We start from the raw sequence: 27,545 nt of genomic DNA on the forward strand, positions 1-27,545 counted from the left end.
GTCTTTAATATTATAGCTATGGAACTGAAATAATTATGAGTTAATTATATGCCCACACATTCCTAAATTTATATGACCCTTTGTGAAGGATTTCACTTCTATAAAATATTCATGTTGTTGATAAATAATAAACACAGGCGAACATATTGATTTCATTTTAATATTCATGAAATATGTTCCTCTTCAATTTTAAACATTTACAAAGTCAATATTATCATAAAGTAATATCATACCCATTTAAAAATAGTCCGATGAAAATTACGCGAGGTATTTTATTCAAAAATTTTTGTTTAAAATTTCGTGCAAAGAGAGTATTTAAAGTAATCAAGTCAACACATAAATCTCTACCAACGTTGAAAATGTATAAAATATAAATGAATTATAAGCATGAAAACGGCTCCCGAGTTATAGAACTACGTTACAAAGCGCGATCGATATTGGGCGCACGCTACAGGTGTTCCTGCCATAGGCTGTTTACTTTAAACTTTTCATTTGTATATTTAGTGTATGTTCAACATGTATGCACTGGGAATTCCCTTTTGTTTTATAACTGTATTGACTGTGTGAGCCTTTCCCTAATACGCAAGTATTAGGGCTTTTACATTATGTGTTCCTGGATTTTTCCTTTAGGGTGTTGTTTATTTATTCAGAATTTGTGGTGCTGGGTTTTTCTATTATGGATTCTAGTTAAGCACGGAATATCCTCGGACGGATTTGAACTGATTCTTGTTTGAACTCAGTTAATATATCAGTCTACGTTGCAATGCAATCCTTAGCTTCTATCTTGGTTAGACGTGCTATTATACGATCGCATTCAAAATCATTGGTAAAATTGGCCGTTCATAAATAACAGTTCCCGAATTCAAGTACAGATGTCTGTTATACTTCTGCATAATATGAAATTTTAGGTAAATACCATTAAAAAGATAATTATGATGAGAAAAGTGCAATTATGAAAGTAAATTACCTATCAGTGTTATAGCTATAGATACGTAGCATGAGCTCCTATTATAATACACTAAGTGATTTAACCCTTATTCAAACGCGAGCCTGTGGAGGAGCTAACAAAAAAGTAAGATACGTTCCTGGGTAATTTTGGGTCGTAGACTTCAAAAATACACACAAAAAAGGGGTTAGTGGGGGGGAAGTACCCTTTTTTCGGTGGGAAGTATATATCCCGTCATCTGTTCTCTCTTGTAAAAAGTTTGGAAAGGTGGGAACTATAGCTCCCAGTGTCCACTCCAGACATCAATATTTTAAAACACTAGTTAGTTGCCCTGACTCCACTTGTGAATTTAGTGTTATCGTAAAAAATTATAAAGATCAAGTTTTTTAATAAAGGAGGTGAAAGTACTCATCAATGCAAGTTTCTTGTACTGAGGGAAGAATTCGGGAATTGAAAAATGAATGACTTCAACATAAAAATGGCATTTTTTTAAAACAAAATAAAAACAATAGGTAAATACTAATGTATTGAGTTAAGATTTCTAATTATCTAATCAGGAAATAACGAATAACAATAAATAAGTTGCTTATACCAACTAAAAAAGATTTTTTAGACACACAGATTTTATATATAGAATTTGCGAATGTCGTGTGCAGTGACGAACACTGGGATGATATCTTCCCACTTAAAGACTTAATTTCAATCGACTATACCAATGTATAAACGAAAGATTCTTGGCATATTTTTACGTTTCACGCAACCGTAATATAGTCTAGTTTACATAGCTAGAACTCAAATCTACTTATCTAATTTTTTTTGAGCACTACACCAAAAACTAAAAAATAACGGTCGTTTTCGGCTGCAAAATCACGTCACCTGACTTTGACGTGTGTTTACCATGAAATGTAATAATTCTCTGAAAAGTATTTCCATGAAAAAAAGTCCTCTAAAATGTTAAGATTGCGTAGATAAATATTACACTGCATTAGGTTTAAGCATATAAAAATAAAACACGATTTACTTCAATCTGAGACGTGGGAAGTATAGCTCCCAGCGTTTTAATAAGGGTTAATAGCCTACATACTACTCTATAATTTTAACAGAATATATTATTTCATTATACGCCTATTCCATATCGGCAGGAACGTAATAAATCAACATCTCTATCTCAGATACCATTATCACGCAATCCTAGTTTAGGAAACATACTTAATATGCTATAATAGAGTCATTTCCGCTTTTTTTATTAGTCTTCAATTTAGGCACTTTATATTACAGTAGAAAATAAGTGGGTGAAATGCTTGCCACTTACTAAAGTATAACAACATTCATGCAATGAGTTTTACTTCGATGTTTTTCATATAAAGTTTAAAACCACTTCAATCGTATTACATTCTAAAACACTCATGTAGATTAAAATATTACTATGATATGAAAGAACTTTTATAACAGCAATACAATAAACTTGATACAAGTGCTACCTCAAACCACAATGAATATAGTGCTATGAGAACGATAAAAACACAATAATGATGATTAAATATTGCAAGCTATTGTGCCCGGGCACTTCAGGGCTTATGTTGAAAGAATAATACAGTATTCATGTTTTCTGGCATGTGTACATAAGTAATTCATTATTTTGAGTACACAATTCTGTGGGATACATTTGGGGCATATGTTGCTTTGTAAGTGTACAGCTTCGCAGTAGGTACATATTTAATGAATGTAGGTATAGGATGAAGGAGGATGTGTATGCGGAAAGGACCAATTTACAATTAAGTCAAAATACAATGACTGGATTGCAGCTTATTAATTGAATTGCGATAGTGTTTTAAACTCAGGTTTAAAATAATTATAGATTTATTGTTTTGTATTTATTCTTATTTTCTATTTATACTATACCAAAATACTTTTTAATGTTGGTATTAACCCCTTGACCACCGAGCGGCCCGATCGGGCCGCGATACAATAGATTTTCTATTGTGTCTGTGATCCGAGGACTGATATGAGCTGCTACAAAATGAAATGGATAAATTTTTGCCATTATCACTTGCAAAAAGTATTAATCAAAATGTGCTCTATATTGCCGTCAGCAAATGTACGCGAAAGCATACGCCACAGGTGCTTATAAAATACCCGTAAATTACCCGCTTCTGAATAATTCATGAGATAATTGCCTACTTTTACGTTGTTGCGTGCCATCTGGTGAATTCTAAGGATCTGTGTAATTTAAGGATTGATGCAAGCGTAGATTTTTATATCGAAAAGTTTATAAAGCTTACCCTCGTTAAAAGTTCTTATTGGTTTATTGATTGAAAATACTCTGAAGAGGGATTATTTGTACGTATTGAAAATTGCGAACCTTTTTGTTACCTTCAATATAAATACGTGAGACGTGCGTTTCACTGTGTGTGTGTGTTTGAATGTACGTGGGTACGTTTTTCTGTGTGTGGAGTAAAATTATAATGAAATTTAATCCACAATGCAATTAACTGAAATGGGTCTTATTATTGACCGGCTGCCGGGAAGGGCTTAATTCTATTTAAAAACCTCACCAGCCTGATTTGCCCTAATATCCGATATATACAACTAAATAGCGTAGGTAATATTTCAATGTATTTTTTTTTGTTAATACCTATTGTATTAGTGTAATACGTAACTTTTTGTAGGACAAAGTGCGTGTCACTTATAAGCCTCATATGATAGAATAGCATAAGGAGGGCTGAATATAAACAAAATTTACCTCATGCTGGGAGTATCGGTCTCAATTGTTATTTCGTTTATTTCACGTAGATATGAGTGTTGCGAGAAATAAAAGATCATTTATCATATTTTGTTACCAACTGCACTACGCAGTATCACTAGAGAATCATAACTGTCTAGAGATTTGTTTTTATTTTTGTATTATATTTCTCAACTTTAAAAGAAGTTCATGTATGAGATTTGTGTAAAAGAGGAAAGTATTTTTATTTATCAATTATAAAATAGCGTTTAGCAAATGTAAATACTATGTTTATTTTTAAATAGGAATTGATGTTTTCTACTAAGCTTCTTTGGATAATCCTCAGTTGAAGGGAATATTGGCAACGTATATTTATTATAATGAAAGGTACGGTAAAGGTAATCTTTACAAAGCGAATGGAAGATTATACCTACGAATTTCCGTAACGGAAAAGTAAATAGACGGGATCTATAGATGTGATGAAACGTGTTAAAAGGAAGTTGATTGACAAATTAAGATAATCTCATGAAATACTTAAGGAAATAATATTTGGAATGATTTTCTCATTCCTGTATCAATCTAATGTGATAAATCGGTTTTTCTATTTCGGATAAATTTGTTGAAATTTGTGATGTTAAGTCGATATTGACCAAAACCCACTTAACTGAGGACTGGCGAATTCCTTTTCTACAACTGCAACGTAGCAATGTAAAGAACAAGAAATAATTCATACAAGCTTAAAACTGTATCTATCTTCCTTAGGGCTAAGATCAGATTAAGACCTTTTCATGGCGTCAATACAATAATAGAAATTTTGTTACAGTGTCCCGAGTATGAGCGCGGGGTGAAGTGAATCTAGGGGCGGGGCGCAATGAGCGCTCCGGATCCTTTAGTGCTGCAAGCGCTACAGGGTTTCACCCAGGAGAGCGATAAGTGGCCCGGAGCACGCGCTGTCAAGATCTACATTGCGTCGCTTTACAATGGTAGGTGTCAAATATAAAATAAAACAAAGCATAAAAAAGAGTGTGTGTCGAGCACACGTGTCAGAAGTGAAACTTCTTTCAAACATCAAAGATACCAAAATCGTCGCCTTGCTCCATGACGTGACGGAATTACCATAAAGCCTAAAGAAGTTTCACTTCAATAATCAATAATAAATATACCTTTACAAAAGACGTTACCTTTTGTAACTAATTCCTCTTACAATTAATAATGTATTCAATCGTACATTAAAGTATTACGATTTCAACTATAAAATACAGAGGGTCAAAAATAGCTTTCACAACGTAGGCCCGTAATCCTACCCGGCAAATCCATTTCATCTCGGAATTATCACATTAATCGCTCTTTATTTCATAGCTTAAACCAAAATATCATAACATCTTTGGATTTCCCACTATTTTGGATGTAATATTTGCCAATAATCGATATTTAAAAAATCACTTACCTTTTTGACTCGTCGTTTGATGTGGTTAAATTAATTACATAATATATAGGTATATCTATTTATAACAAATGGAAATTAATTTTATTAAAATTGATTGCTATAAGCAGTATTCCAAATTTAAATCCTCACATTGTTGTATGATTGAAATTCTCTACTTCCATAGGGCATAGAGCATAGAACGCATAATGGTACCTACAGATAAAAAATATTTTAAAGATTATATTATTGTGTATGTCCGAACTTGATGCAATAAAAAGGAAATATAAACTGAACTTTCGAATTATGATAAGAAAATTTGAACAATATATTTTTATAAATTAGCAATTAATACCTATTTATACAGATTTTCGTGAAGAAAGGCGCCAGACACTTGAATTGGTCGGGCCTGAGTTGCAGTCCACGTACGATGATCGATATATCGAGGTGAGTAAAAAGATTTGTTTTTTATATATATATATTATATAAATAATTATTAATGAATAAAAAAAAATTTTGAAGATCACCAACTTACCACTTATTATATTTAAATGGCATTTAACTTATACTTACACGTATTTAAAATTATTGTGAAAGATCCTACAATAATCATAGAATTTATAGTAGAGCCATTTTAATAGGCAACATTTGACAGTTCAACAAAATTCAACAACTTAACTTAGTAACGACGACATAGAATAACATGATATTTCGTTTTGTTAGAACTGCATATTTGCTTAACTTTTTTCAATTACCATTACTTATATTTTATAATAATAATGACCGATATAAGTAATTTTAAGATTTGATTTTACTGATAAACCATTCTAAACATAATAAACAATTTCTGATTTAAAGAACTGACGTCGCTACAATTTTGTGTCAGTAAACCTTTTTTCTTTTTAAATACCAGAGACGTTACTCTAAAAATCGAAATCTGACATCTAGAATCGAATTGTGAAAAATCGATTACTTGTGAATAAAAATCATCATAAATTAATAAATGCGTTGTGTTTTTTTAATTATGTAAGTATTATACTTGTCTTATTTTGCTCCTTAAATTTACGAAAGAAAGTATATTACTGGGACAGGGATTCCCCTGATGAATTTGAAAATTGACATGTGTTTCAAGTTCGATTGACAAATGTTTCAAGTCCGTATCGATTAATTCACTTTAATCGATGTTTTCAAGCAGGTTACCTCTCTTCGAAGATAAAATTGATAGACGTCAAATGTTGCCTATTAAATTGGCTCCACTATAATAAATAGTAGGGATGTAACAATACATGATTTTGCCGATACGATACCGATACCGATATTTGTAATCAAATATCGGCGATACCGATACCGATATTGATGGCTTGGTAGGAAAATAAATAGTGAATTATGCATAAAAGTTACCAACATTTAACAGAGACTCAACTGCAAATCGTATTCTTTTAAATAACAATGCCAAATCAAAAAAACAAGAAAACCCTTTATTTTAGTATTATTATTTTGCAAAGTCAGTTAAACTTTAAGTTATACATATACAATCAGTTCCTAATAAAAGTTTACTATTGGTAGTTTTTTCAAAAAACAAAGTGCGCACGCGCGGGCGGCCTCCCGCATCGTTCATTGGGCGCGGTTTTTTTAATTGTTTGATATCGGTATCGGTTGTTTTATAATCGGCGATACCGATATATCGGCTTGCCGTATATCGGCCGATATATCGGTAACGGTATCGGTATCGTTACATCCCTAATAAATAGAAAACAATTATGTTTTTAAAAGTTACTGCATTATTCACCAGCCGAAAATAAATTACGAACGCATTAAAAATAAATGTCTCGATAGCAAACCAAATGTCAAAAAGAAAAAAAAAAACAAATCGCGCGGCGCGCCATTTTGGCGGGAATGTATTATGGGGCTATGGCGTTCGACGTGCAGCAGTCGTAAAATATTTTTACTTTTTACGGAGGTAAGAATCTTCAACGTGAATAACTTGAAGTATTTTGTTTAATACGATATTAATTTGCTTTCGTTGTTGTATTTGTTAAATGCCGTTGAAAATACTTGTACATTATCCAAGCACAAAATATATTGGGCATTCTAAAATTAATGACGGCGTTACGTAAAATATGTTTAGTAGAGAATTTATTACAAAAGTTTGCGTTGGGATATCCGTTACCAGCACTCGGTATTGTACAAACTTGGGTCCCCATTCCAACTTTACTACCGCATGAATAGTAACAAATATTTAGCTAAAAGGACGTGTCCACTATTTATGGAAGGTATACGTGATTCTGCTTTAGGACCTTAAAACAAATACAATGTATTTGTGTTAGCTTAGGTCTAATGTTCAAGTTTTCGGATTTGTTATTTATTGGATAGATTTTATAAAATATGTATTGTTATGTTATGTAGTGAGATTGGTAGTCTTTATATTTGAAAGTGTTAACGTGTAGATAAGTAATAATAATTAGGGTAGAAGGGGTAGAAGTAGGTTCGGTAATAAAAAATTGAATTGAATTCAATTCAATGATATTACAGTATTACAGTTAACGAAAATATTCAACTGAATTAACGATCATACCTAGGTTTACTTATGTATCATATTATAATGAAGGTCAAAACGAAAATGTTCTTACAACGTACAAAAACTAAATATTGAGAATTTTCCAAGTAAAAGATTATAATGTTATATAGATCGAGTTCGTGGATATGCACTATGGCACGGACGGCGGCGACGAGGCTAATCCCGCGCTACTGAGATATCATCTCGACGAGATACGATGCTGTAATCGCACCTCTAAGGCCGGGTATTTTCTGGTAAGGCTTAATTTCATGTAATGTATGTCATGTGTTTATCAGTTATGGTTAAGTTTGTTTGAGAAGGGTTATCTTGGCTTGATTACGGGAGAATATTGAAATATGGTTTTCAAATATGAGCCAATTGGTAGGTTTTTAAAATTCAGTGTTTTGTACATTGTAGGTAACATTGTGATTATGTTTGTTTCCGTGGTTATATGTATTATGATAGTAATAAGTACCTAATTAAAACCTGTTTTAATTTTTAAACAATTTTCTATAGATTAAATCCAAACACTTGTTTACAGATTATTTTTGTTAGAAAATAAGATTTCGTACAAAAATGAACCTTTCCTTCCGTAAAAAATGAACTTAAAAATATACCCTTGGATGATGAAATTCGCGGAAGCAATTAATACGTACTAGCATCAGCATTTTGGGATTTTTCGCACGCTTTTGTTTACTGCTCAGCTTTTAAAATCCTCTTGTCAGCCATCGCATGGAAAACAATTCTCTTGGCGAGAATTCGATAAACAACTTTTAGGATAACGAGATAAAAATCGGATATGTAAAATTCTATTTTTCTGTCGATAAAATATCGTCACCTATATGCTATAAATGAAATTAATTTAAACATAGGCATTGAAAATATGCGTACAATGAATAAATTCGGACTTAATAAGGTATATAATGAAGTGTAAATTATAGCCTGTAGCACATACAGATTTAATAAGTGCAATTAGTTACAACACAGTGCAGGTAATTGCACATATTTGATATTAAATCTTGAATACAAGTCAAAAGAATCAAGAATGTCGGCTTGAAAGAAGAACTTCCAAAAATGCATGAAGGGACGTAATTACGTTATAGTGTAGATTTTATTTATGACTTTGTATACTTTTATAAAGTTCGAAACAAATGTAAAAAAGATTCAACGTTTTATGGTTTCGAGTTAGGATAATTGTTTTGAGGATATAAATGGTATATTCCTTTGATAGCTTGTTGCGATCTTGATAGATTAATCAGCGTCTAATGCGGTTTCCAGTTGATTGATTGCATTTAATTACTTCAAATATTTTGAACGATAATCTACTTAATGAGTTTAATTCTGTTTTTGAATTAATTAAGGGAAGGTTTCGGAGTTGTTGGCTAATATCGTTAACCGTAAACTTATTTACATTTTGTGTAACACACAATATAATATAATATTACAGTGGTATAATAATTTGTGTTTAAAGATGATAACCTATTCGCACTAATTTAAGCTTACATTTCTTAAATTCTAGATCTAATCATAAGCATTTGTAAATATATCAACTGTTTTCTCTTTATGCATTTATTAATATAACCAAAAATCCACAAATAAGCTAAAATATGCCTTATTTCAGTGCCTAATCGGTGGCGAAGCGTCATCATACCAACCAGTGCTACCATTCAATATACCCAAAGACACATTTGAACAATTAGTACAACATGACTCTGCGCAAACTGCTCTCATTCGAGCCTGTTACAAAAGCAATGACGATGGATCCTACCAACTGGAGGGCGATGACAAATGGTAAGAATATAGACCGATGAATGAACAGACGTTTTTATTTGAAACGAGAAGTGTAAGTGGGTGTTTCTAATTTCATCGGTCAAGATCATCGCGTATTGTGGAAATAACTAGAGTAAATTCCCGATGGATTGTTAGGAAAAGTACTGTGTTCATTTGCGAAAACAATAAGCCAAAGTACTTATATTAATCTTCTTACGTATGAAATTGAGAGGTGGAAAAATACTGGTTTAATAACCATTTTATACCCTTTTCACTCTTTCTTATTTATTATCTTTCTTAAAACATCGCAAATAAATGAATATTTAATCCCAATAAATGAACAAATTAGTATTAACAAATAACAACCTTCCTTACATTTGTGATTAAAAGCGTAAGTAACTCACTTAAAGTTTCCTTAGCCTAAATGTTTTAACCTGCGACATTTTTCCCTGACTCATTATCATCTGACCCAACGTTTAGGGCGTAACAATTTACGATCATTTCCCTGAAATGAGATCCGTTTACTCAGCGGGATCGTAAAATCGGTAATTTATAGGTGACTCCGCTATCTGTACATAAATATTGCTACACCTTAAGATCTTTAAGGTTATCTTTTATTGTTAAAAAGGTTCCGTTGGGCGGGATACGAAAAGGTACGAGTGAGATTGCGTGCATTATTCAATATGTTGACCCTTGCCAGAATTACTTTTTTGCTTATACAGAAGGTAATATAATCTGAATTTACGTAGGCTCCGCCGTTTTCCCCTATTAAATGGAGATGTTTCGTATTCCCAAAAACATCTTTTTCTATGATTACAATATAGTCATGCCATCCGAACCTTTTTTTGATTACAGTTTTTTGGAACAAATTTCAATATAGGGATAAACAGAGTATGTAGGTATGTATTTCTTTCATGGAAAATATATTTACAATGAATATCTTTTTTTGTCTTTCTATTTATCACTGTTATGACAGGTAGGATAATGGAACATTCTCTTTTTTACATCGTAATACACCAATAGTATTAACCATGTAACAATCTTAGTATTATTAAAATAATAACAAAATACTAACTAGCAAGCAAAACTTATTACCAGGTACAGCAACTTACTGGACCGTGAAGAAGAGCGAAAACGTCTGTGCACAGTTCAGAAAGCATTTAATACGCTGGCCCTTGAAGCGTATGATGCTGGAGCGAATGTTGCAGATTTGTTGCGAAGCCCCGTCGAAATACAGTGCGAACTAGCCTTGGGTAAGTATTCATATCTATTTTTCGTATTTTTTCAAGTTTGAAATATTGCAAACTTTGGGGACTATAATTTTCAGGTTATCTTACTTCAGTAATGAATTTTATATGTTGTTTTCATGTTGTGTATTATTTAGTACGAAATGTGTAAGAATATATAAAAGAAACACAATCACAGCATTGTGCAATAGACTTGCAAATAAAGTTTTTAAAAGCGGAATCGTAATTATTATAAAAGGCTGCCATTTCTTGTATTACGAGAAACTGAATGGTTGTTCAAAACAGCGTAAAAAGAATCTATCCTGATTTCTCGGAGTGAACGGAATAGCGTTCAATTCATTGCACTTGTTGATTGTGCAGCGCCAGTGTGGATTAAATATTTGTGATTAATCTGGATTAATATTCGATAAATTGAGTTAACGGATTAAATTCAATATTGCAAATTTTATAGAAAGACAATTTATTGTGATGAATCGAAATAAATTAATACAAAAAGGAATAAGAAATTATATTAGTTACAGTTGTTTTTATTTATCAATATAAAATATATTTTTCAAATGTGCTGATAATTTTTAGTCAGTACCCTATTGGTTGAAAAAGTATCCGCCTAATAACACCACCCAACGAAAAGTTTACTAACAAGCCAATTATAAATACCTATTTGATATAATATTATTTATTTTCAAAATTGTGCTTTCATAATAAATGAACTGTACGTTAAATGAAGACATTAATATTTTGTTACAGATATCCTCAAAAACGGCAAACACCCGAAAGGTTTGATTGTTGCATTCCGAGAGCTTTCCCCATTAGAACCGGATGATACAAAATTAACAATAATAGCTCATGCGAGGTTAAAAGCGCTGCAAGAGAAGATAGAGGACACCCTACCTGACACTCATATTATTAGGCTAGAGTTAGTATTTTTTTCCTTTCAGAGCTTAATTAGAAATATTGCTACCTTTAATAAATGTATAAAAAGCCTTGGTGTTTTATTACTTGTAAATTTATATGTTTTGATTTCGAAATTGTAGGGCGTCATCAGCGGATTCCTCACGAACGGACGGTGGTTCAGATATAGAAGAGAAATTGTCACCGTTCCGAGAAAAACTGCAAGCCGTAGTCAGCTCTCTGATCGATGACAGTCTTAGTACTGAGCCCGATCAGGGGAAAGGAAGGAAAAAGACTGTTCAGGTAATTTATATGGATGCTAGACGTTAGACGCTCGACTTAATAAATGACACCTACCTGAACGAAATGGTCGCCTTTATCTTAACTTCAAAGACAAAGAAATTTCCAGTTTAACCGCGTATTAATCCAACAGGAATTTATGACGTAATAGGTTTTCTTTTACAGGAAGTATTTTTGGAACACATCACTCATCTTAGGCTATGTATAGAACAAAATAATCAATATAAAGTCACTGTTAAACAAATAAACGAAGCCGCAGAAAGCATACTGTCTAATGCCAAAGAAAATTATGAAAATAGATCTCGACACCCACCCGTGTTAATATACGGACCAGACGCATCCGGAAAAAGTACACTACTAACACATTTGTACTACAAATGCGAAGAGATATTTCCAAAGCCGGTGTTGAGGATAATAAGATTTTCAGCATCGACGCCCAGATCGGCTTACAATTTGGAACTGCTGCGAGTTATTTGTCAACAAATGTCCATTATTCTAAACATTCCAGAAGGCTACTTGCCAAAAGATGCGAGTTTCGACCCACTGTATATTAACAATTGGTTTCAAAGTTTGCTCAGGCGTTGTGAAGATATGGAAAACCAGATTCTATTGATATTTATAGATAATGTGCAAAGAGTGAATCCTCTAGAATGTGATATAGTGACTGGATTATCATGGCTACCGATGTCCTTACCGAGAAATGTGTTTCTAATTTGTACGACTGCTGTATCTTTGGAACAGTTGCAACTAACACCGGCGCAGAAGGAGAAATTCAAAGTGCAGAGTTGTTATTATTTGTTAGACGCGCTCGAGGAGATGCCGGAGAACGATAGTTCCGACGAATATATCGATAGTGCCTTTGATAATTTAGAAGCGGTCTTCGGAGCTAAGGCATTTAGTAAATTAGCAGGTAATTATTTAACTTTCCACAGTCGGCTGGAATATCATCACAAATTAACAAAGTTTATGCCATTGTGTTGTAGGTTATATAACTTGTTCGGAGTTCGGTCTCACGGAACTTGAACTGTTGGAACTTTTGATGCCGACGAGCAACAGTGAGGCTGTTATAACGCTCAAGGACGCTAACTTCAACTTTTCTACTTTGTGTGTCGCCAAATACATGATGAGTATGTAGTTTTTAAGTTTTTATCCCTAAATTATTAAAAAAACATTTTCTCATTAATTTTATTCCCGACTACGATTATAATAAGTAATCAATTAGTAAGTAAAATTCACAAAATATTAATTCTTCATAAAATAGATTTCAATAAATTGCCTTTCAACTTCATGAAAACAGTTTATTATATTTGAAATCAATTGACTGTGAAAACACATCAATTGCTCTGGATTGAGTTACTTTGCGAACTTAGCAGAAACGCCGTTCATTTGTTCATTTTAATAATTCACTTATATAAAATTATTGAATGGTATAATTAAATAGGAGCAAAGTTTCAACAATGTTGTTATAATAATCAAATTTTTAAAGGCTTGGTTTTACTTCAATTTATTTAGTTTACTGGAAAATTGACGAAAAATATAGACAAGGTATATTTTTATCAAAGATGGATGTATGTTACGTTTGAAAGCAACTTGAATCTTTAGATCATTAAAAATATCGCTAGTGTTACAGATACCCGAAAGAATTTGAATTAAAACATAATATTCAACTGATTTTTACTTGGAATACGTAACGATTTCAAATGAGGATTTTTATTTACTAACATTTGAAAGCAATTTGGGTTTGTACATATCGTTTAGTTACTACACAATATGAAAAGAATGTAACTACGATATAAACGTACGATTAATGTATACGAGAATTATTATTGAAGTGAAACTTCTTTATCGGGGTTGGAAAAAAATTTAGTGTAACATTTTTCCGTTACGCGCCATCTTGTTTTTATCCCTACCACGCGTGATTGACGTATTTCTGTAAAGTTGCATATAGTAAATTATTTTTTGAAAAATAAGGTCATAAAGAAGTTTCACTTCTTCCGTGTGTACACTAGTACATGCACACATTTTTTTAACTGTAATGTAATGAATATAAGGATGGATTTATTTTTACCTCAAACATTCAGAATTAAACAATTATACTATCGAACTATTTTTAGCATCCGTCTTTTATGGGAACATTTTATACGTTTACGTAAAATACAGTTCTTAAACCAGTTTCAATTCCACGGATGACCCACTATGCCAAATGGGTTAGAATAAAGAAATTACGGTTGTATTCGTTTTATAGCACTTAACATGAGCTTCGTTGCGACTTAACTCAAGACTATGAAAGCAAACAAAAAGTATTTAATGTTATAGTGGGTTAATTACGTATCTAGGGAAATTTAAAAATAGTGTTTTCCTTTTCATAATTAGTTATCATTATTAGAATTATACAACAAATAAAGTGCGCGTGTAGAATACATTTTAAATGACAATAATATACCAAATCTGAAATCGTTTTCTAATAAAACAAACACGTCATTATACTACACTCTAGAGTCTAGAGTGTAGTATAATGACGTGTTTGTCTAGAGTCTAGACTACTAAATGTTTTTCTTGCTGATATCAACACTATCCTCAACCTCAATTTTTTTCTACATTTTAACCAGAAATGCTAATAATAAGCGAGAACGTGGCATCGGGCCGTAGCACATGGCGGTGGCGGGCGGCCTCAGCAAGCGCCCGCGCGCGCCGCCGCTACGTGCGCGTACAGAATTACAAGTTATAACTATACAAAATCGATATATGAAACAGTTTTATGATATTATACGAAACACATTACACTAAACACTACACTATTACTATATTATACGACACTAATTCAAACACTCTCCAAACAGAAACACTAATCAGCGAGAACGTAGTATCGGGCCGTAGCACATGGCGGTGGCGGGCTGCATCAGCAAGCGCTCGCGCGCGCCGCCGCTACGTGCGCGTACAGAGCGCGCTACGGGACGCGCATTCCGACCTCGCAGCTTTGCACTTTGCCGGGTTCTTGTGTGACCCAGATGATGCGGATACTTCGGAGGCGCAGGAACCGGGTAAGATAATTGGGAAAGGTCTTTGGAGGCTCAAGAACCGGGTGAGTTGGGGAATGTGGCGACATTTGGGAGTGTTTTGACATAATGTGCATTTTGCCGGCTTCTGGTGTGTACCGGATGATGCGGATATTTCCGAGGCACAGGAACCGGGTAAGATATTTGGGAAAGATTTTTGGAGGTACATGAACCGGGTGAGAGATGTTATGGTGACGGGTTAAATGATGTATATTTCAGCTATATCATTATATTCATATATCTCGCCGGTGTACATAATATGGTCAAAGCCGTGATATCATAATTTAAAGGATAGATTGTCAATCGACTTCAAATCAACTGCCTGGTTTTAGGGTCATTATAATCTCAAAGGTCAGTATAATAGCGAAACAGATTTAAAATGCTTTTGTCCCAGAAAGGAAATTTAGACTTTATTTCACAAAGAAGTCTTTTTGGGATAAGAGGCAAACGAAATTTAAAATCCCGTATAGTAAGATAGTTTAGAGATTCAAGAAGCAGATAAGAAAACTTTGAAAACATTTTATGCGGTTGAGTAATCTCTTGTGTTCGCGAGAGGTTTCCCTGAAACTTCGCTGCGCTAGTTCCTTACATTACTCCAGTACAATGGTTATGTAACGTGTCTGATAGAATTCACGTCTAGAAACATTTCTATTTAAATTACTTAAATATTTAGAATTATTTTTCTGCCAAATCTAATACTATGCTAATTTATAGTAAGTCTAAAATAACTAATACTAACTCTAACTACTACTAATACTAACTCTAACTACTAACTCTAAAATAATAAATACTGTAATTAAAAGTAAAACAGAATATTATGCTCAGACAGAGACCACTTATGCTCATTGAGCGAATAAATAGACACAACAACAAAGTCTAGGGATATTTTACAACAAGTATCTTAAAAATCTATGAAGTATTCGTGGTTGCTACTCGACCTCGACGCGTTGTGACAAAAGAAAGCCATGAAATACACGAAGAAGCCCAAGGAAAACACTTTCACTTTGGAAAACAATTTCTGATAGTATTAATATTCACTTAAAAATATTTTCCTCTAGGTTGTGTAGACGACAATGACGCATTACTAGACTCCACACCATTTCATTCAGCAAGTAGAACTGCTGCTGCATTCACACAACAAAATGTAAAATCTAAATTAAGTGGAACTAGTGAATTGTGTGTTTCTTTACTACTAAGTATACATGTAGAGAAGTCCTGGCTTCACCTCCTCTTGGCAAAAATAATTAGATTTACAATTACATTCTGCCCTAATATAAACTCTAGTGGATTCTGATAACATTGATGGTCATTTAATATTTTCCTATAGGTTGTGTAGACGATGACGACGCATTACTGGACTCCACACCATTCCACTCTGCAAGCAGAACGGCTGCTGCGTTCACACAGCGACACGTAGAAGAGTCCTGGCTTCACCTCCTCTTGGCTGGGGACTTTTCCAAACTGAAGGACTTGACTGTGTGCAACTTTGACTTCTTGTTGGCTGCTGTGAGTTGGGTTTTATTTTTAACAGATTAGTTAGGTGTCAATTTTATTAAATTTTAACGATATTTATACAACTCCCATCTAGTGTACAGTTTAAAGCAGTTTTATAGTGAGTGACACATTAAATTTGTTTTAAGTCTGGTGGAAAATTTTTAGAAGAGTATTTTTGATTTATTTTAATATTGATAATTTTAGTAATAGTATTAGATTTGACATTAATAATTAAATCAACGATTTAAATGAGTCATTTCTATAGCTTAAATTTGAGTAATTATAATGATATTGTTAAATAATTAATTGATGAACATCATTAAATCCTCTTACAAATAATATTTAAGCCTGAACAGCGCCGATAAAATATTTGGGTTAGACGGCTTAATAGCTGTTTACATATTCGATCCAAGCCACATTTATTATTAACACAATAATAATTGTAAATATTGAATATCGAGCTACGGCGATAGAAAACCATTTAAGTGAAATACAATATGTTTATTAAGCTTCAATGTTGTTACAATAACGCTTCAATTATTCACCAGGTACAAACAGTGACAATATCCTACCTCCGCTGTATACTGGAACACGTGCGTTGCTACATACTGGACAGAGACGTGGAACTCGTATATGGAGCAGTTCGTAAAGCAAGCGATATACTGACCAGAGACCCGATGCAATTAGGCGCTCAGGTTGGTAGAATAAATTGTTTCTAGAACTTTCGAGAACATTGATTAGTTGCGATGCAGTTGGGCGCTCAGGTTGGTAGTATAATTCTATTGGCTTCTAGAACTTTCGAGAACATTGATCAGAGCTCCGATGCAGTTGAGCGCTCACATTTGTAAGAAATTCCATTTCATTCTAGAACTTTCGAGAACTATACTGACCAGAGATCCGATAGAGTTGGGATCTCTAGTTCGATAGGTAACAGGAATATCTATGTAATGCTTTGTGATTGTTTGAATCAAATGTTTTTCTAGAACTTTCTAGAGCATGAATATTATCTATGACAAGCATGAGTATAGATTATTTTATCTGTAATACAAGTTTGTGGTTGGCTGAATCAAATGGTTTCTGGAATTGCGATGGCAGAAATTGTATCTAGAAGTGTATATTTGTTTGTATTTAATCGATTTGATGATTTAGTGATTCATTAAAAAAAACTTTTATACTTAATCTTCAATGTTAATTATTATTTTATTCATTATTTTAATAAGCTTTGTATTTGATTTTATTGATTATCTATTACCTACGTGTTAATAATGTAATTGTAATCTTTGAGATTGTGAGAACTTAAATACTTTCAAACAAATAAGTTGGGTTATACTTTATAAATTAAATAAATATTTGTAGTTTATATAAATGTGTCGAAAGTAATTCGTTTACAAAGTTTCGTAAAACTTTCTAGACCAATTAAAATTAATTATTTTTACGAAGTTTACTGCTTAGTGAGTGTAGACTTATAAATTTATAAACTGTAGACTTAATTTAACGTAAAATTAAATTTGTGACTAATAGGTGTAGTATATTTACACAGGTATTTTGATTTATAATTATTTTTCATCTAGTGAAGCAAATACAAGACTCAATGTTTTAATAATTTATTTTTAATTGTTAAATATTTTTATTATATTAATTAATTGTTTATCCGATTAATTCATAAGCGTTAATAACTTGCATAATAGCTTTGCCACTAAACCTAGCGATGAATTATTTATTGCTTGTTTACCTTCGAGTTCAAAATTTCGTCCTACATCCAAGCGATTTGATCGCAACTTATAAACTTATCTAATTTAAAGCCTAAGTTACCGTATGAAGTTTCTATCTAACTCCTTTAAGCTTAGAAGATTCACGTCGGATACGCTTAGTTTATGCTTGTTTTAAAAGACCCTTTTCTCTTATCTATTTGAACGGCGGCAGCTAGTTAATTGAACACGATCTTTATCTGGATAAATCGCGGCAGTTACTCTCAGGGAAATGGAATGTTCCAGAATGTTTATTGTACGTCAAACAACAAGCAACAAAACTAATACGGAAAGTACATAGTATTCGAGGGTATGGGAAAAGTACGAGTTCCACAAAGGTGGGGCGGTGTATTTGAATGAGCCCACGATTGTATTGAAAAAGTAATAAACGTGGTATATTGCGTTCTGTGAAAGCTTTCCATTTCCGCTGTCGCCGCCAAGTTCCGTCAGGTCGGTCATGTTCGTTTATACCTACGTTATTCGCTCGTCCAGATGTCAATTTCAATGTATGTCCTTAAAATAGCTGGACAAAAATATTTACTTGTGTATTTTATGTAACTTGCTTTCCAGAAACATTTCAGTTGTTATAAAGGCCCTAACATTGACCTATTGTTATTGGCCTATTTTTCTTACCTTTGTGTCTTAAAAATCAAATCTTATTATAGGCAAAACATGATTGTAAAAGTATTAACACCTAATTTTGAAGGACGCTTGGGCATTTATGTACCTATTACACTTTAAAGACAACCTTTAAATAAAAATGCAGCAAAGTACCCATAAACAAGTTTACTCACGCTCGAGAACCATAAAGATTGACACGCTCTGTTTTTCGATTATAAAATATTCAATCTTGTAAGGAGAGTAAGGGATTTTTATTTTAACGAAAATGTCTGTATTGTGACGTGATAGATCTAAATAAAGTTGTATGCGATTCACTTTATTTGATAAAACAATGAAAATTAATCGTTTATTATTATACAGAATTCCATGTTAGTTTTTGATTGATTGAATTTAATCAACAAATTCAGTCAGAATGTAGATAGCGCGTTGTTTTGCATTTGAACCTGATTTATTATAATATATTAGATTGATTGATTATTTATTATTTATTATTTATATTGGCAGTATTTATTCTAATCCGCAACTTCTACTGCGCTCAAAGGGAATATTTTTTCCCAATTCTGCAACATTTTTGATTCTTCGCTTCTATTGACTGAAGCGTGATGCTATAAAACCTATACAGGCTAAAGCCTACCTCGATAGATGAACTATCCATATATCCATCACGAAATTGATTTTTAAATTCAAACTGTAGTTTCTGATATCAACCAGCTTGTTCAAACAAACAATTCAACCCTTTAGCTTTATAAAAGTGTTTAACTAAATATGTAAATTCTTCGCAATAATCTTATATATTAAAATGAATCCCAAAATGTGTTGGTAAGCGCATAACTAGAGAACGGCTGAACCGATTTCGTTAATTCTTTTTTTATTATATTCCTTGAAGTACGAGGATGGTTCTTATGTAGAGAAAACGTAAATATGTACCACGGGCGAAGCCGGGGCGGACTGCTAGTATATATATATATATTCAAATTGCTCTCTTTCTTTCTTATTCTATTCCTTGATATATTTCCGTATTGAGACATTGAATGCGTTGTATAAGCAACAAGTCGAAGCTGTAATAAATTCAGATATCGCATCCGTACTCCGACGCGACTTAGATAGTCTTGAATACACCTTCTATAGACAAGCAGTTACCTACCGACGTCACATGTGATGTTTCAATGTGAATACTGATGATATATGAAGATTCATTGAACGTGCTACAACTTTTAATTATGATTTAATAAATATTAAAAATACTGATTCCTTTTGCTTTATCAGCTTAAACCGTAAGTTTAATACGATTTTGCTTTAATTTAAATCTTTTCTGCTCAGTTTAATAAAATTGAAAACCAACGTAGAAGATGAAAAAGGCAAACTGTAGAGCTTTTGTAGAGATGAAAAATGATGACGTTTCTCTCTATTTATCTTTGCAGTTAAATTATGGCTTATATTTTGCGACTGTATTTCTAAGCAATCGTTTTTGAGTTAATCCTTTATTATAATTAAGTGAAAAGTATTCAATCACATGCTATAGATAGAAACGAAGTTTTTTATTCAAATTTAAAATGTGAGCAATAATTATTACATTAAACTTGATGTCGTATGTAGGTATTTATTTATTTATTTATTTATTTAACACTTTATTGTGCAAAAAACAAAATATACATAAAGGTTACAAAAATAAGATTAGAAAGCACAAAGGGCGGCCTTATCACTATGCAGTGATCTCTGCCAGGCAACCACGGGGAGAAAGGCAAAGAAGCGCAAAAAGTTGTCGGACAAAATAAAAACATATTTTTAGAATAGGGTAGAAATAATAAGAGAACACAATAAAATATATATACACATTTTACCTATGTGTTCCTTTATTTTTCTCCTCAACGCTATATATTTATAAAGAACTGATTATATTCAAATTATGAATTATGAAACTTTTGAAGTGAAAACTTCTTTAGCGGCGTTGAGCACTTTTTCTGTAATGGGTATAAAATCTTAAACTCGCGTCAGGACACGTGACCTGATCGAAAAAGCGTAAGACGGATGGATATCAAACATGCTCAACGTTAATAATCAAGTTTTCACTTCTGCCGGCACTCCCGGAGTGCAACCCGTCTTTTTTTTACTAGTGACCGATTTTTTAAAATCGATAACACAGTTTGAACGATACATACTAACAAAAACTTAAATCATTCACCTGTATAGAAATTAGTGTTGATTATAACATAATATTTATTCCTATATATCATACTTATATACACCTACCCAGATCATAGCGTGGCTCCGACCAGCGGTGGCCCGTCGAGGCGTGCTGGCGACGCTCGTGACAGCTGCCATGGCCTGGTGCGATGGGTATGACAAGCCTTTACTGGTCCCGTTGAATGGATGGTGAGTTGAGCGAATATCGACTTTATCGGAAAGGCTTTATGTAATATTGTTGTGAATTTTATGGCGATAATATTGAAAAGATGTTAGGCAAAACCAAGAAGGGCAAAACAAATTTTGATATAAGAACCAGTCAAGAGCCTTAGTTGCGTTCTTATTTTTTTAATTATTATATTATTTAAGTAACAACGTTATGTATATTAACATTTTAAATTTAAAAAAAATATAGCAAAAAACATTTTAATGTCAGTTGTTAGACGTTTTCTTGTATTTTAGAGTTCCGTTCACGTACTACGATTACACATTTTATACCGTATCGTCGTTTTACAATGTGGATCTATTGAATATATTTTTCATCGCGATAGGTAAAGTGAAACACATGGGTAAAAGACAAGTTCTTATTTTATTTATGGGGAAGTTTTTGTAGATACCTTTACAGGAATTGATTTAGGGACACTTATAATATGATTTTGATTTAATGCAACATAATATTATTATAATGAATTTAATGAAAATCGGTTGCAATAAGTTGCCTTACAATTGCATCAATGACGGATCCACGCAGACTGAACAGCCTCACACTTACTGCGCTAAGCATCTTGTGTTATGTGGACGTAGATCGACCGGGGAAAGCGCGTGTGCTGCATTTTTCCTCGGCGGTGTCACGTCCACATAGACCGAGTTGCTTTACGCAGCAATTACACCGAAGCTGTGTGTGCCTATTGACAATAAATAATAATAATAAATAAATATTATACGACATTATTACACAAATCGACCTAGTCCCACAGTAAGCTCAATTAAGGCTTGTGTTGTGGGTACTAGGCGACGATAAATATATTTAATAAATACATATATATAGATAACACCCAGAGTCCAGACCCAAGAACAAATAATTGAGTTCATCACACAAATATTTGCCCTGACCGGGGATCGAACCCGGGACCGTCGGCTCAGTAGGCAGTTACTTTACCACTGCGCCAACCGCGTCGTCAAATGGTTATAATTAAACCCAATAAATGAATGATTGCGCCCAGGCTGCACCCGCCAATCGCGTCCACAGTCCGCGTGATGTCAGTCGGCACGGGCGGTGCGGCCGGCGCGCGGCTGCTACAGCTCGCGCCGTCCCGCCAGCACCTCGTGCTCGCGCCCTCCGCCGGCGACCCGCAGCTGTGGCACGTCATGTCCAACTCGAGAGTGCATACGTTTAAGGGTGAGTGTACGCACGCACACATATACACGCCATTCACACGTTCCGAAAGTGTACACACACACATGAACGTGCACACACATATGCACGCGTCCACGTGACACACAGACCTCATAATACTACATGCAGCTGCGCGTGCTGGCGCAGCTCTACGCGAAACCGACAAGCCGTGTTGCGCTGACTCGTCCGCGCTCTACCACAAGACTAGAAACGCAAACAAAATACACGCAAGTGCGCACATACACTGATATACTCGTACACACACCAAATGCATTCACACCGCCCAAGTTGTGTGCTCGCGCCGTCCCGCCAGCACCTCGTGCTCGCGCCCTCCGCCGGCGACCCGCAGCTGTGGCACGTTATGTCCAACTCGAGAGTTGCACACGTTTAAGGGTAAGTGTACATACATATACTCAACTAGCTTTCCGCTCGCGGCTTCGCCCGCTTTGTCCAAAACCCAATAAATTATATACTAAAACCTAAAAAAGACTCGACACGCAAACAAATACACCAGCAACCTTGTACGACTTCAAGGTAACTAAGTACTTACACAATCACACACCAATAGCATCCACAGATAAATCTAGGTTATAAAGAAACTTATAAAAAATGGATTGAGAAAAGACAGAAATTTGCCATAACGAAAACACTAGGAGTCGATATTTGCTAATTTCACATTTGTATATTGACATTTAACGACGTCCGCGTCGACCTTATTTCGTTACAGGTATAATGTAAAAAGAATACGAATCAGTATCAGATTGCTAACTTATAAGCACTGTGAATATAGAAGTCACTCAAAGTTTTGACACTTCCCAAAGCTATAGTCGAAACATGCTACGACATTAATTATGAGCAGACTAAAACTTACTTTCCATAAAGTTCGACACATACCTACCTAATAATATTATGAAGTTGATAGGAAAATTTACCAAGTGATCATGAAATTCCAATACTTTCACCATAATTCCAGTTAATTGAGCGTCTATTATATACTTGGTTTTCAATTTAATTTTCTCGTCGTGGGTTACTTTCATCAAGAATTTTCTGATTATATCGAATACTCGTTTTATTCTTAGTTTAATTAAACGTGAATCATTCATTTTGAAAATAAATTCATCGTTAGGGTTAACATAATTTTATTAAATCAGCATCAAATTTACCGAAACATTTTTCCTGTAGCGTTAGTACGTTTCAAAAATGAAATTAGGAGCGTAAACCTTTCGTGGAAAAACAATCCTCAATTGAAATAATTCACAATCCGTGTTACCCTTAATTTATTTATGTAGCTGTTGGAATTTTTGTTCATTCATCAAATCCTGCTTGCAGTTAATTAAGTTGCCGAGGTTTCATTACCCAGTAAGTTTCAGTTTATGTTCTTGAGCGGCGGGCGGCAGATCCCTTAGTCGGTTGTGGGCTCTGTAAATTTGCAAAACAAGGGTTAATCCAAGATTTCACATGATCTGTATACGTACCCCGTTAATGTATTTTAATTTAGCAACGCGGATTTGGGTCTGTTTACTCGACCGAGGTGACATTTAGTGGCGCGTCCACCGTTTTTATTTTTCTAATGTCCCATTTTTTTCCCGGGAAGCGATGTGTTTGTTCAATGGCGACTTTCCCGGGAGACTTAAAAGAATTTACATAATATTTTTATAACTTAGCCAGAGAAAGATTGTCTTTTGCAAATCGTTCGTTCAAACGGTTTCTTCTATTATTATTGTAAGGAGAACAAAAATGGATTTGAAATGAGGAGATATCTACACTCTCTCTCTCTACTTTTATATTATATTCGGCCTCATTTCGCCGGGTACTTAAACGGCCCTCCAATTATTTAGATGGTGGGATTAAATGCCGTTTCGCACACCTGCCGACTGAAATTGAAAATCGCTATTGTGATTGCTTTCTAGTAAAATAAGACTCTTAAGGTCATAATTTACATCAGTAACAAGAAATTGCGTTCGGTTCTGACTACCACCTTTTTGTTAAATTAAATTTAAGTCTGTGCTTGTTCGTTTAAAGAATTTACTTTGTCTCGTATGTAGTAATTTTCCTTGATTTCTAAGCTCTTTCTAATATAAAATACTAAACTTGAAAGAAACAAGAACTTGTAAAGTCTTAAGTCAGTATCAATTTCCAAGATATCTTCAGAATAAATTCGTATTCGTCGTCGATAGGCTTCACTTCTAAAATATTACTTTCAAAGTCAGTTCAGAACTAAATACATATAAGTAGGTACTCTTTTAAATATTTTTTTTCATTTTTAACGAAGTACATTCAGTCAGCTGTAGCAAATTAATAAATTTGAGTATTAATAATTACTAGCCTTTGTGCTGAACGACGCGCTTAATTTAAATTATATTACTCGTAAAAAGGAAACAGTGGAATCGCATTAAATAAAGGATAATTAATTGCTTTATGACGTATCTTTTAAACAAGTTTTTTTTTAATATATAGGTAAATATGCACTTTTACAAATTAAATTGATTAAAAAAAAGAAATATTTCGTCAGGCTTTAATTGTCATCTTTCAAATCCAAATACTGCGTTTAGAATATTTACCATGATTACAGCTGGATATCTTATAATAATTTTATTATTTTTTTTTATAAATATTCACATTCACATGTTGACAAAACTACAGAAAGTATTCTCATTTTATTTCACATCACAAAAGAGTTCCGTACTTCATATTACGACTCCGAAAGAAACTTTTTCAAATAGAAATCAAAGTTATTTCATAAAAACCCGGTTCGGGAGTGTTTCAAATCAACAGAGCTGGCAAAACTGTGCCCAAATCTATTACTAACTTATCACCGATTCGTGAATGAGTTTCACAAAGTTCCTGGAGCCAATCTTTTCTTATGATCAAATGAAGTTGAGGTCTACATTTTTATTCTAAGAAAGGGTATTGGCAGAATAAGACGCGAAAAATACCCAAAAAGAAAAAAGTTTGAACAAGAGGCTTTTTATGCTAGTAGCTGTAGCTAGTTGGTAGCATTTAAAAATAACATTTGTTGGCCAATTATTTATAACATTAAAAACACATTATCTTTATAGCATTCAAGTTAATAAAATATATTTTCATCTTAAATGAACACAATTTAAAACAATATAACAATGTTACAACGCTTTAATGGGACACGTGATGAGCTCCATGGCTTTAAAAGCGTCGTTTATGTGAGAAACAGAATCAAGTGAGCATGTAATTGCTTTAGAAGCCTTTCTCGAGTTGCGAAGTTATCGTTTTTTATTCCTTACGCCCTTGTTTTGTGTGAAACATGGAAAAGGAGTGTATAAGACAAGTCGTTATGTTTTTTTTTACTTAGGTACTAACAAGAATTTAGTAATTATAATTTTAATATTGATGGAGTTTAAAAAGTACCTATGTTTAATGTTAGTGTTTCTATATTTATCTCTTTATTCCTGAATATTTACAATGCTTAGATGATACAGGAAAAAAAAATTATTCTATTAATCCATAGAAATGTGTTTTTTCTACTTATAATGTATTCTAAACCTTCTGTTAGTTTGGAACAGCGTAAAAGCTATGTACCTACCTACCCAAAACATAAAAAGTTAACACGTATCCCGCGCCCGTGAATATATGTAATAACCGGATTGCATATTCGCTTACAGTATATCCAGAGATGAATATTCACCCATCTTTCGGTACCTACATTACTATTCAGAACAGTACTTGAAAATTCCACTTGAAGGTATCCAATATAATTATTCTATTAGCTTAGCCTGTATGTTTGTGTGTAGGCTCGATTTCGACCCACTATAGACGGATAGATTCAATTTAAACTTTGAATAAGTATTTATCAAGGATCGATGACAATACAATAATTTCACGAGTGTATGCGTGATTTTTTTAACAATATTATTTATTTAGGACAAGGAAATTTTGCTTGTGTTCAGCATATTGTTATTTTCAGGTCATTCGGGCAGGATACTATGTATGTGTGTAACTCGTGAATCTCAATATTTGCTCACTGGCTCCGAAGATACAAGCGTCATTGTGTGGGATTTACATACGCTTGCCATTAAGACGAAGATTTTGTAAGTATCTTTTAAATTGTATATTATGTACATATGTTTGTAATATTTTTAATCGTTCATGCCTGTTTTCTGGAGAAACAACTCTGAGTCTTACTGATTCTTCTCGATAGAAGTGACATTCGTAAAAGTTTACACGAATAAAAATCTGTTTTTCAAGAATATCGTATAAAATCCTTGTTGTTCAACAAAAACCAAGAAATATTTTGCTCAGATTTTTATTCAATAGAATAGGAAAAAAATTCGAAACATACTGAGAACTTCATAATGAAACTTCGAATTTTAGATTCTGTGATCACGCCCTCTTAATCTTGATAACAACATCGAATTGCTCAACATCAGCACAATTATGTATAAATTCTGTCTTAATTGCGTAACGTATTTACTCGGCTTTGGATACTGTATTAGAAGTCCTACTAATACATTCTGACATTCAAAGGAAATCTAATTCTGTGTGTCGTGTGCAGCTATATTAATCTTTATTTCTAGGTATTGATAATTAATTAATAAATATATACATATAATCTATAATTTGTATAGTTACTGTAAACTGATATGAAATTTTAAATTAGAGAGAAATACAGGTATGGGAAAGAATTGCAAAACTACTGAAATAATTGAAGAATTGATTTATAATAAATACCATTAATTTTCTGTCATTGAAAAATTGTGTGAATGAAATAAATATATGAAAAAATGAAAACATTTTTAATGAAGATAACACGGTTTTACGATCTCCTCTAGTGGCTAAAATAAAAGCTTTGCAAGCTGATGAGCTTCATAATTATATTGGCCCAATTCATCTTAACCTGAAGTGGTTCGTCCAAAATTCTCAAGTTCTTCTTTCTGATTATACTAATTAGTAATTATTACCGTACTAAAGACAATGTAAATTTGCATTGCTTTCAAAATAAAGGTTCCTCAGGTTCCTTTATTTGCAAATTAAGTGTTGTTAATCATTAACAAGGCTTCAAAGACGGTGTAATTGAATTTAGACTTCGGGAATGTTCCAGACTGTTTTAAAATCTAAAGTTAGAATAAGGTTATGTTGCTGACAGTTCAGACCGTCTTGTTTGCTGAGGGAACACAGCTACGCTTTACTTTGCTGTTAGCCTTTAAAGTGTTTCAA

The 27,545-nt window shown here is 33.3% G+C and overlaps 1 protein-coding gene across 2 annotated transcripts in view; it reads left to right on the forward strand.

Annotated features, from left to right (window-relative positions):
* LOC149484438 (protein qui-1) overlaps positions 1-27,545 on the forward strand; it is a 95,227-nt gene that overhangs the window by 35,237 nt on the left and 32,445 nt on the right. For both annotated transcript variants that reach the window (XM_089700551.1, XM_089700552.1), the window contains exons 2-17: positions 4,492-4,651; positions 5,459-5,538; positions 7,780-7,902; positions 9,270-9,439; positions 10,517-10,671; positions 11,413-11,581; positions 11,700-11,859; positions 12,022-12,766; positions 12,840-12,983; positions 14,697-14,897; positions 16,240-16,418; positions 16,955-17,101; positions 21,030-21,148; positions 22,183-22,342; positions 22,733-22,748; positions 26,296-26,419. In XM_089700551.1, the coding sequence (XP_089556677.1) occupies positions 4,540-4,651; positions 5,459-5,538; positions 7,780-7,902; positions 9,270-9,439; positions 10,517-10,671; positions 11,413-11,581; positions 11,700-11,859; positions 12,022-12,766; positions 12,840-12,983; positions 14,697-14,897; positions 16,240-16,418; positions 16,955-17,101; positions 21,030-21,148; positions 22,183-22,342; positions 22,733-22,748; positions 26,296-26,419 (2,804 nt within the window). In that variant the 5' untranslated portion in view covers positions 4,492-4,539. The remainder of the gene's footprint in view (positions 1-4,491; positions 4,652-5,458; positions 5,539-7,779; positions 7,903-9,269; positions 9,440-10,516; positions 10,672-11,412; positions 11,582-11,699; positions 11,860-12,021; positions 12,767-12,839; positions 12,984-14,696; positions 14,898-16,239; positions 16,419-16,954; positions 17,102-21,029; positions 21,149-22,182; positions 22,343-22,732; positions 22,749-26,295; positions 26,420-27,545) is intronic.

The sequence above is a fragment of the Colias philodice genome, chromosome 11, assembly GCF_061535455.1.
Source record: "Colias philodice isolate Cphi_HAF_F1 chromosome 11, ilColPhil1 Martin Lab GWU primary, whole genome shotgun sequence".
NCBI classification, from domain to species: domain Eukaryota; kingdom Metazoa; phylum Arthropoda; class Insecta; order Lepidoptera; family Pieridae; genus Colias; species Colias philodice.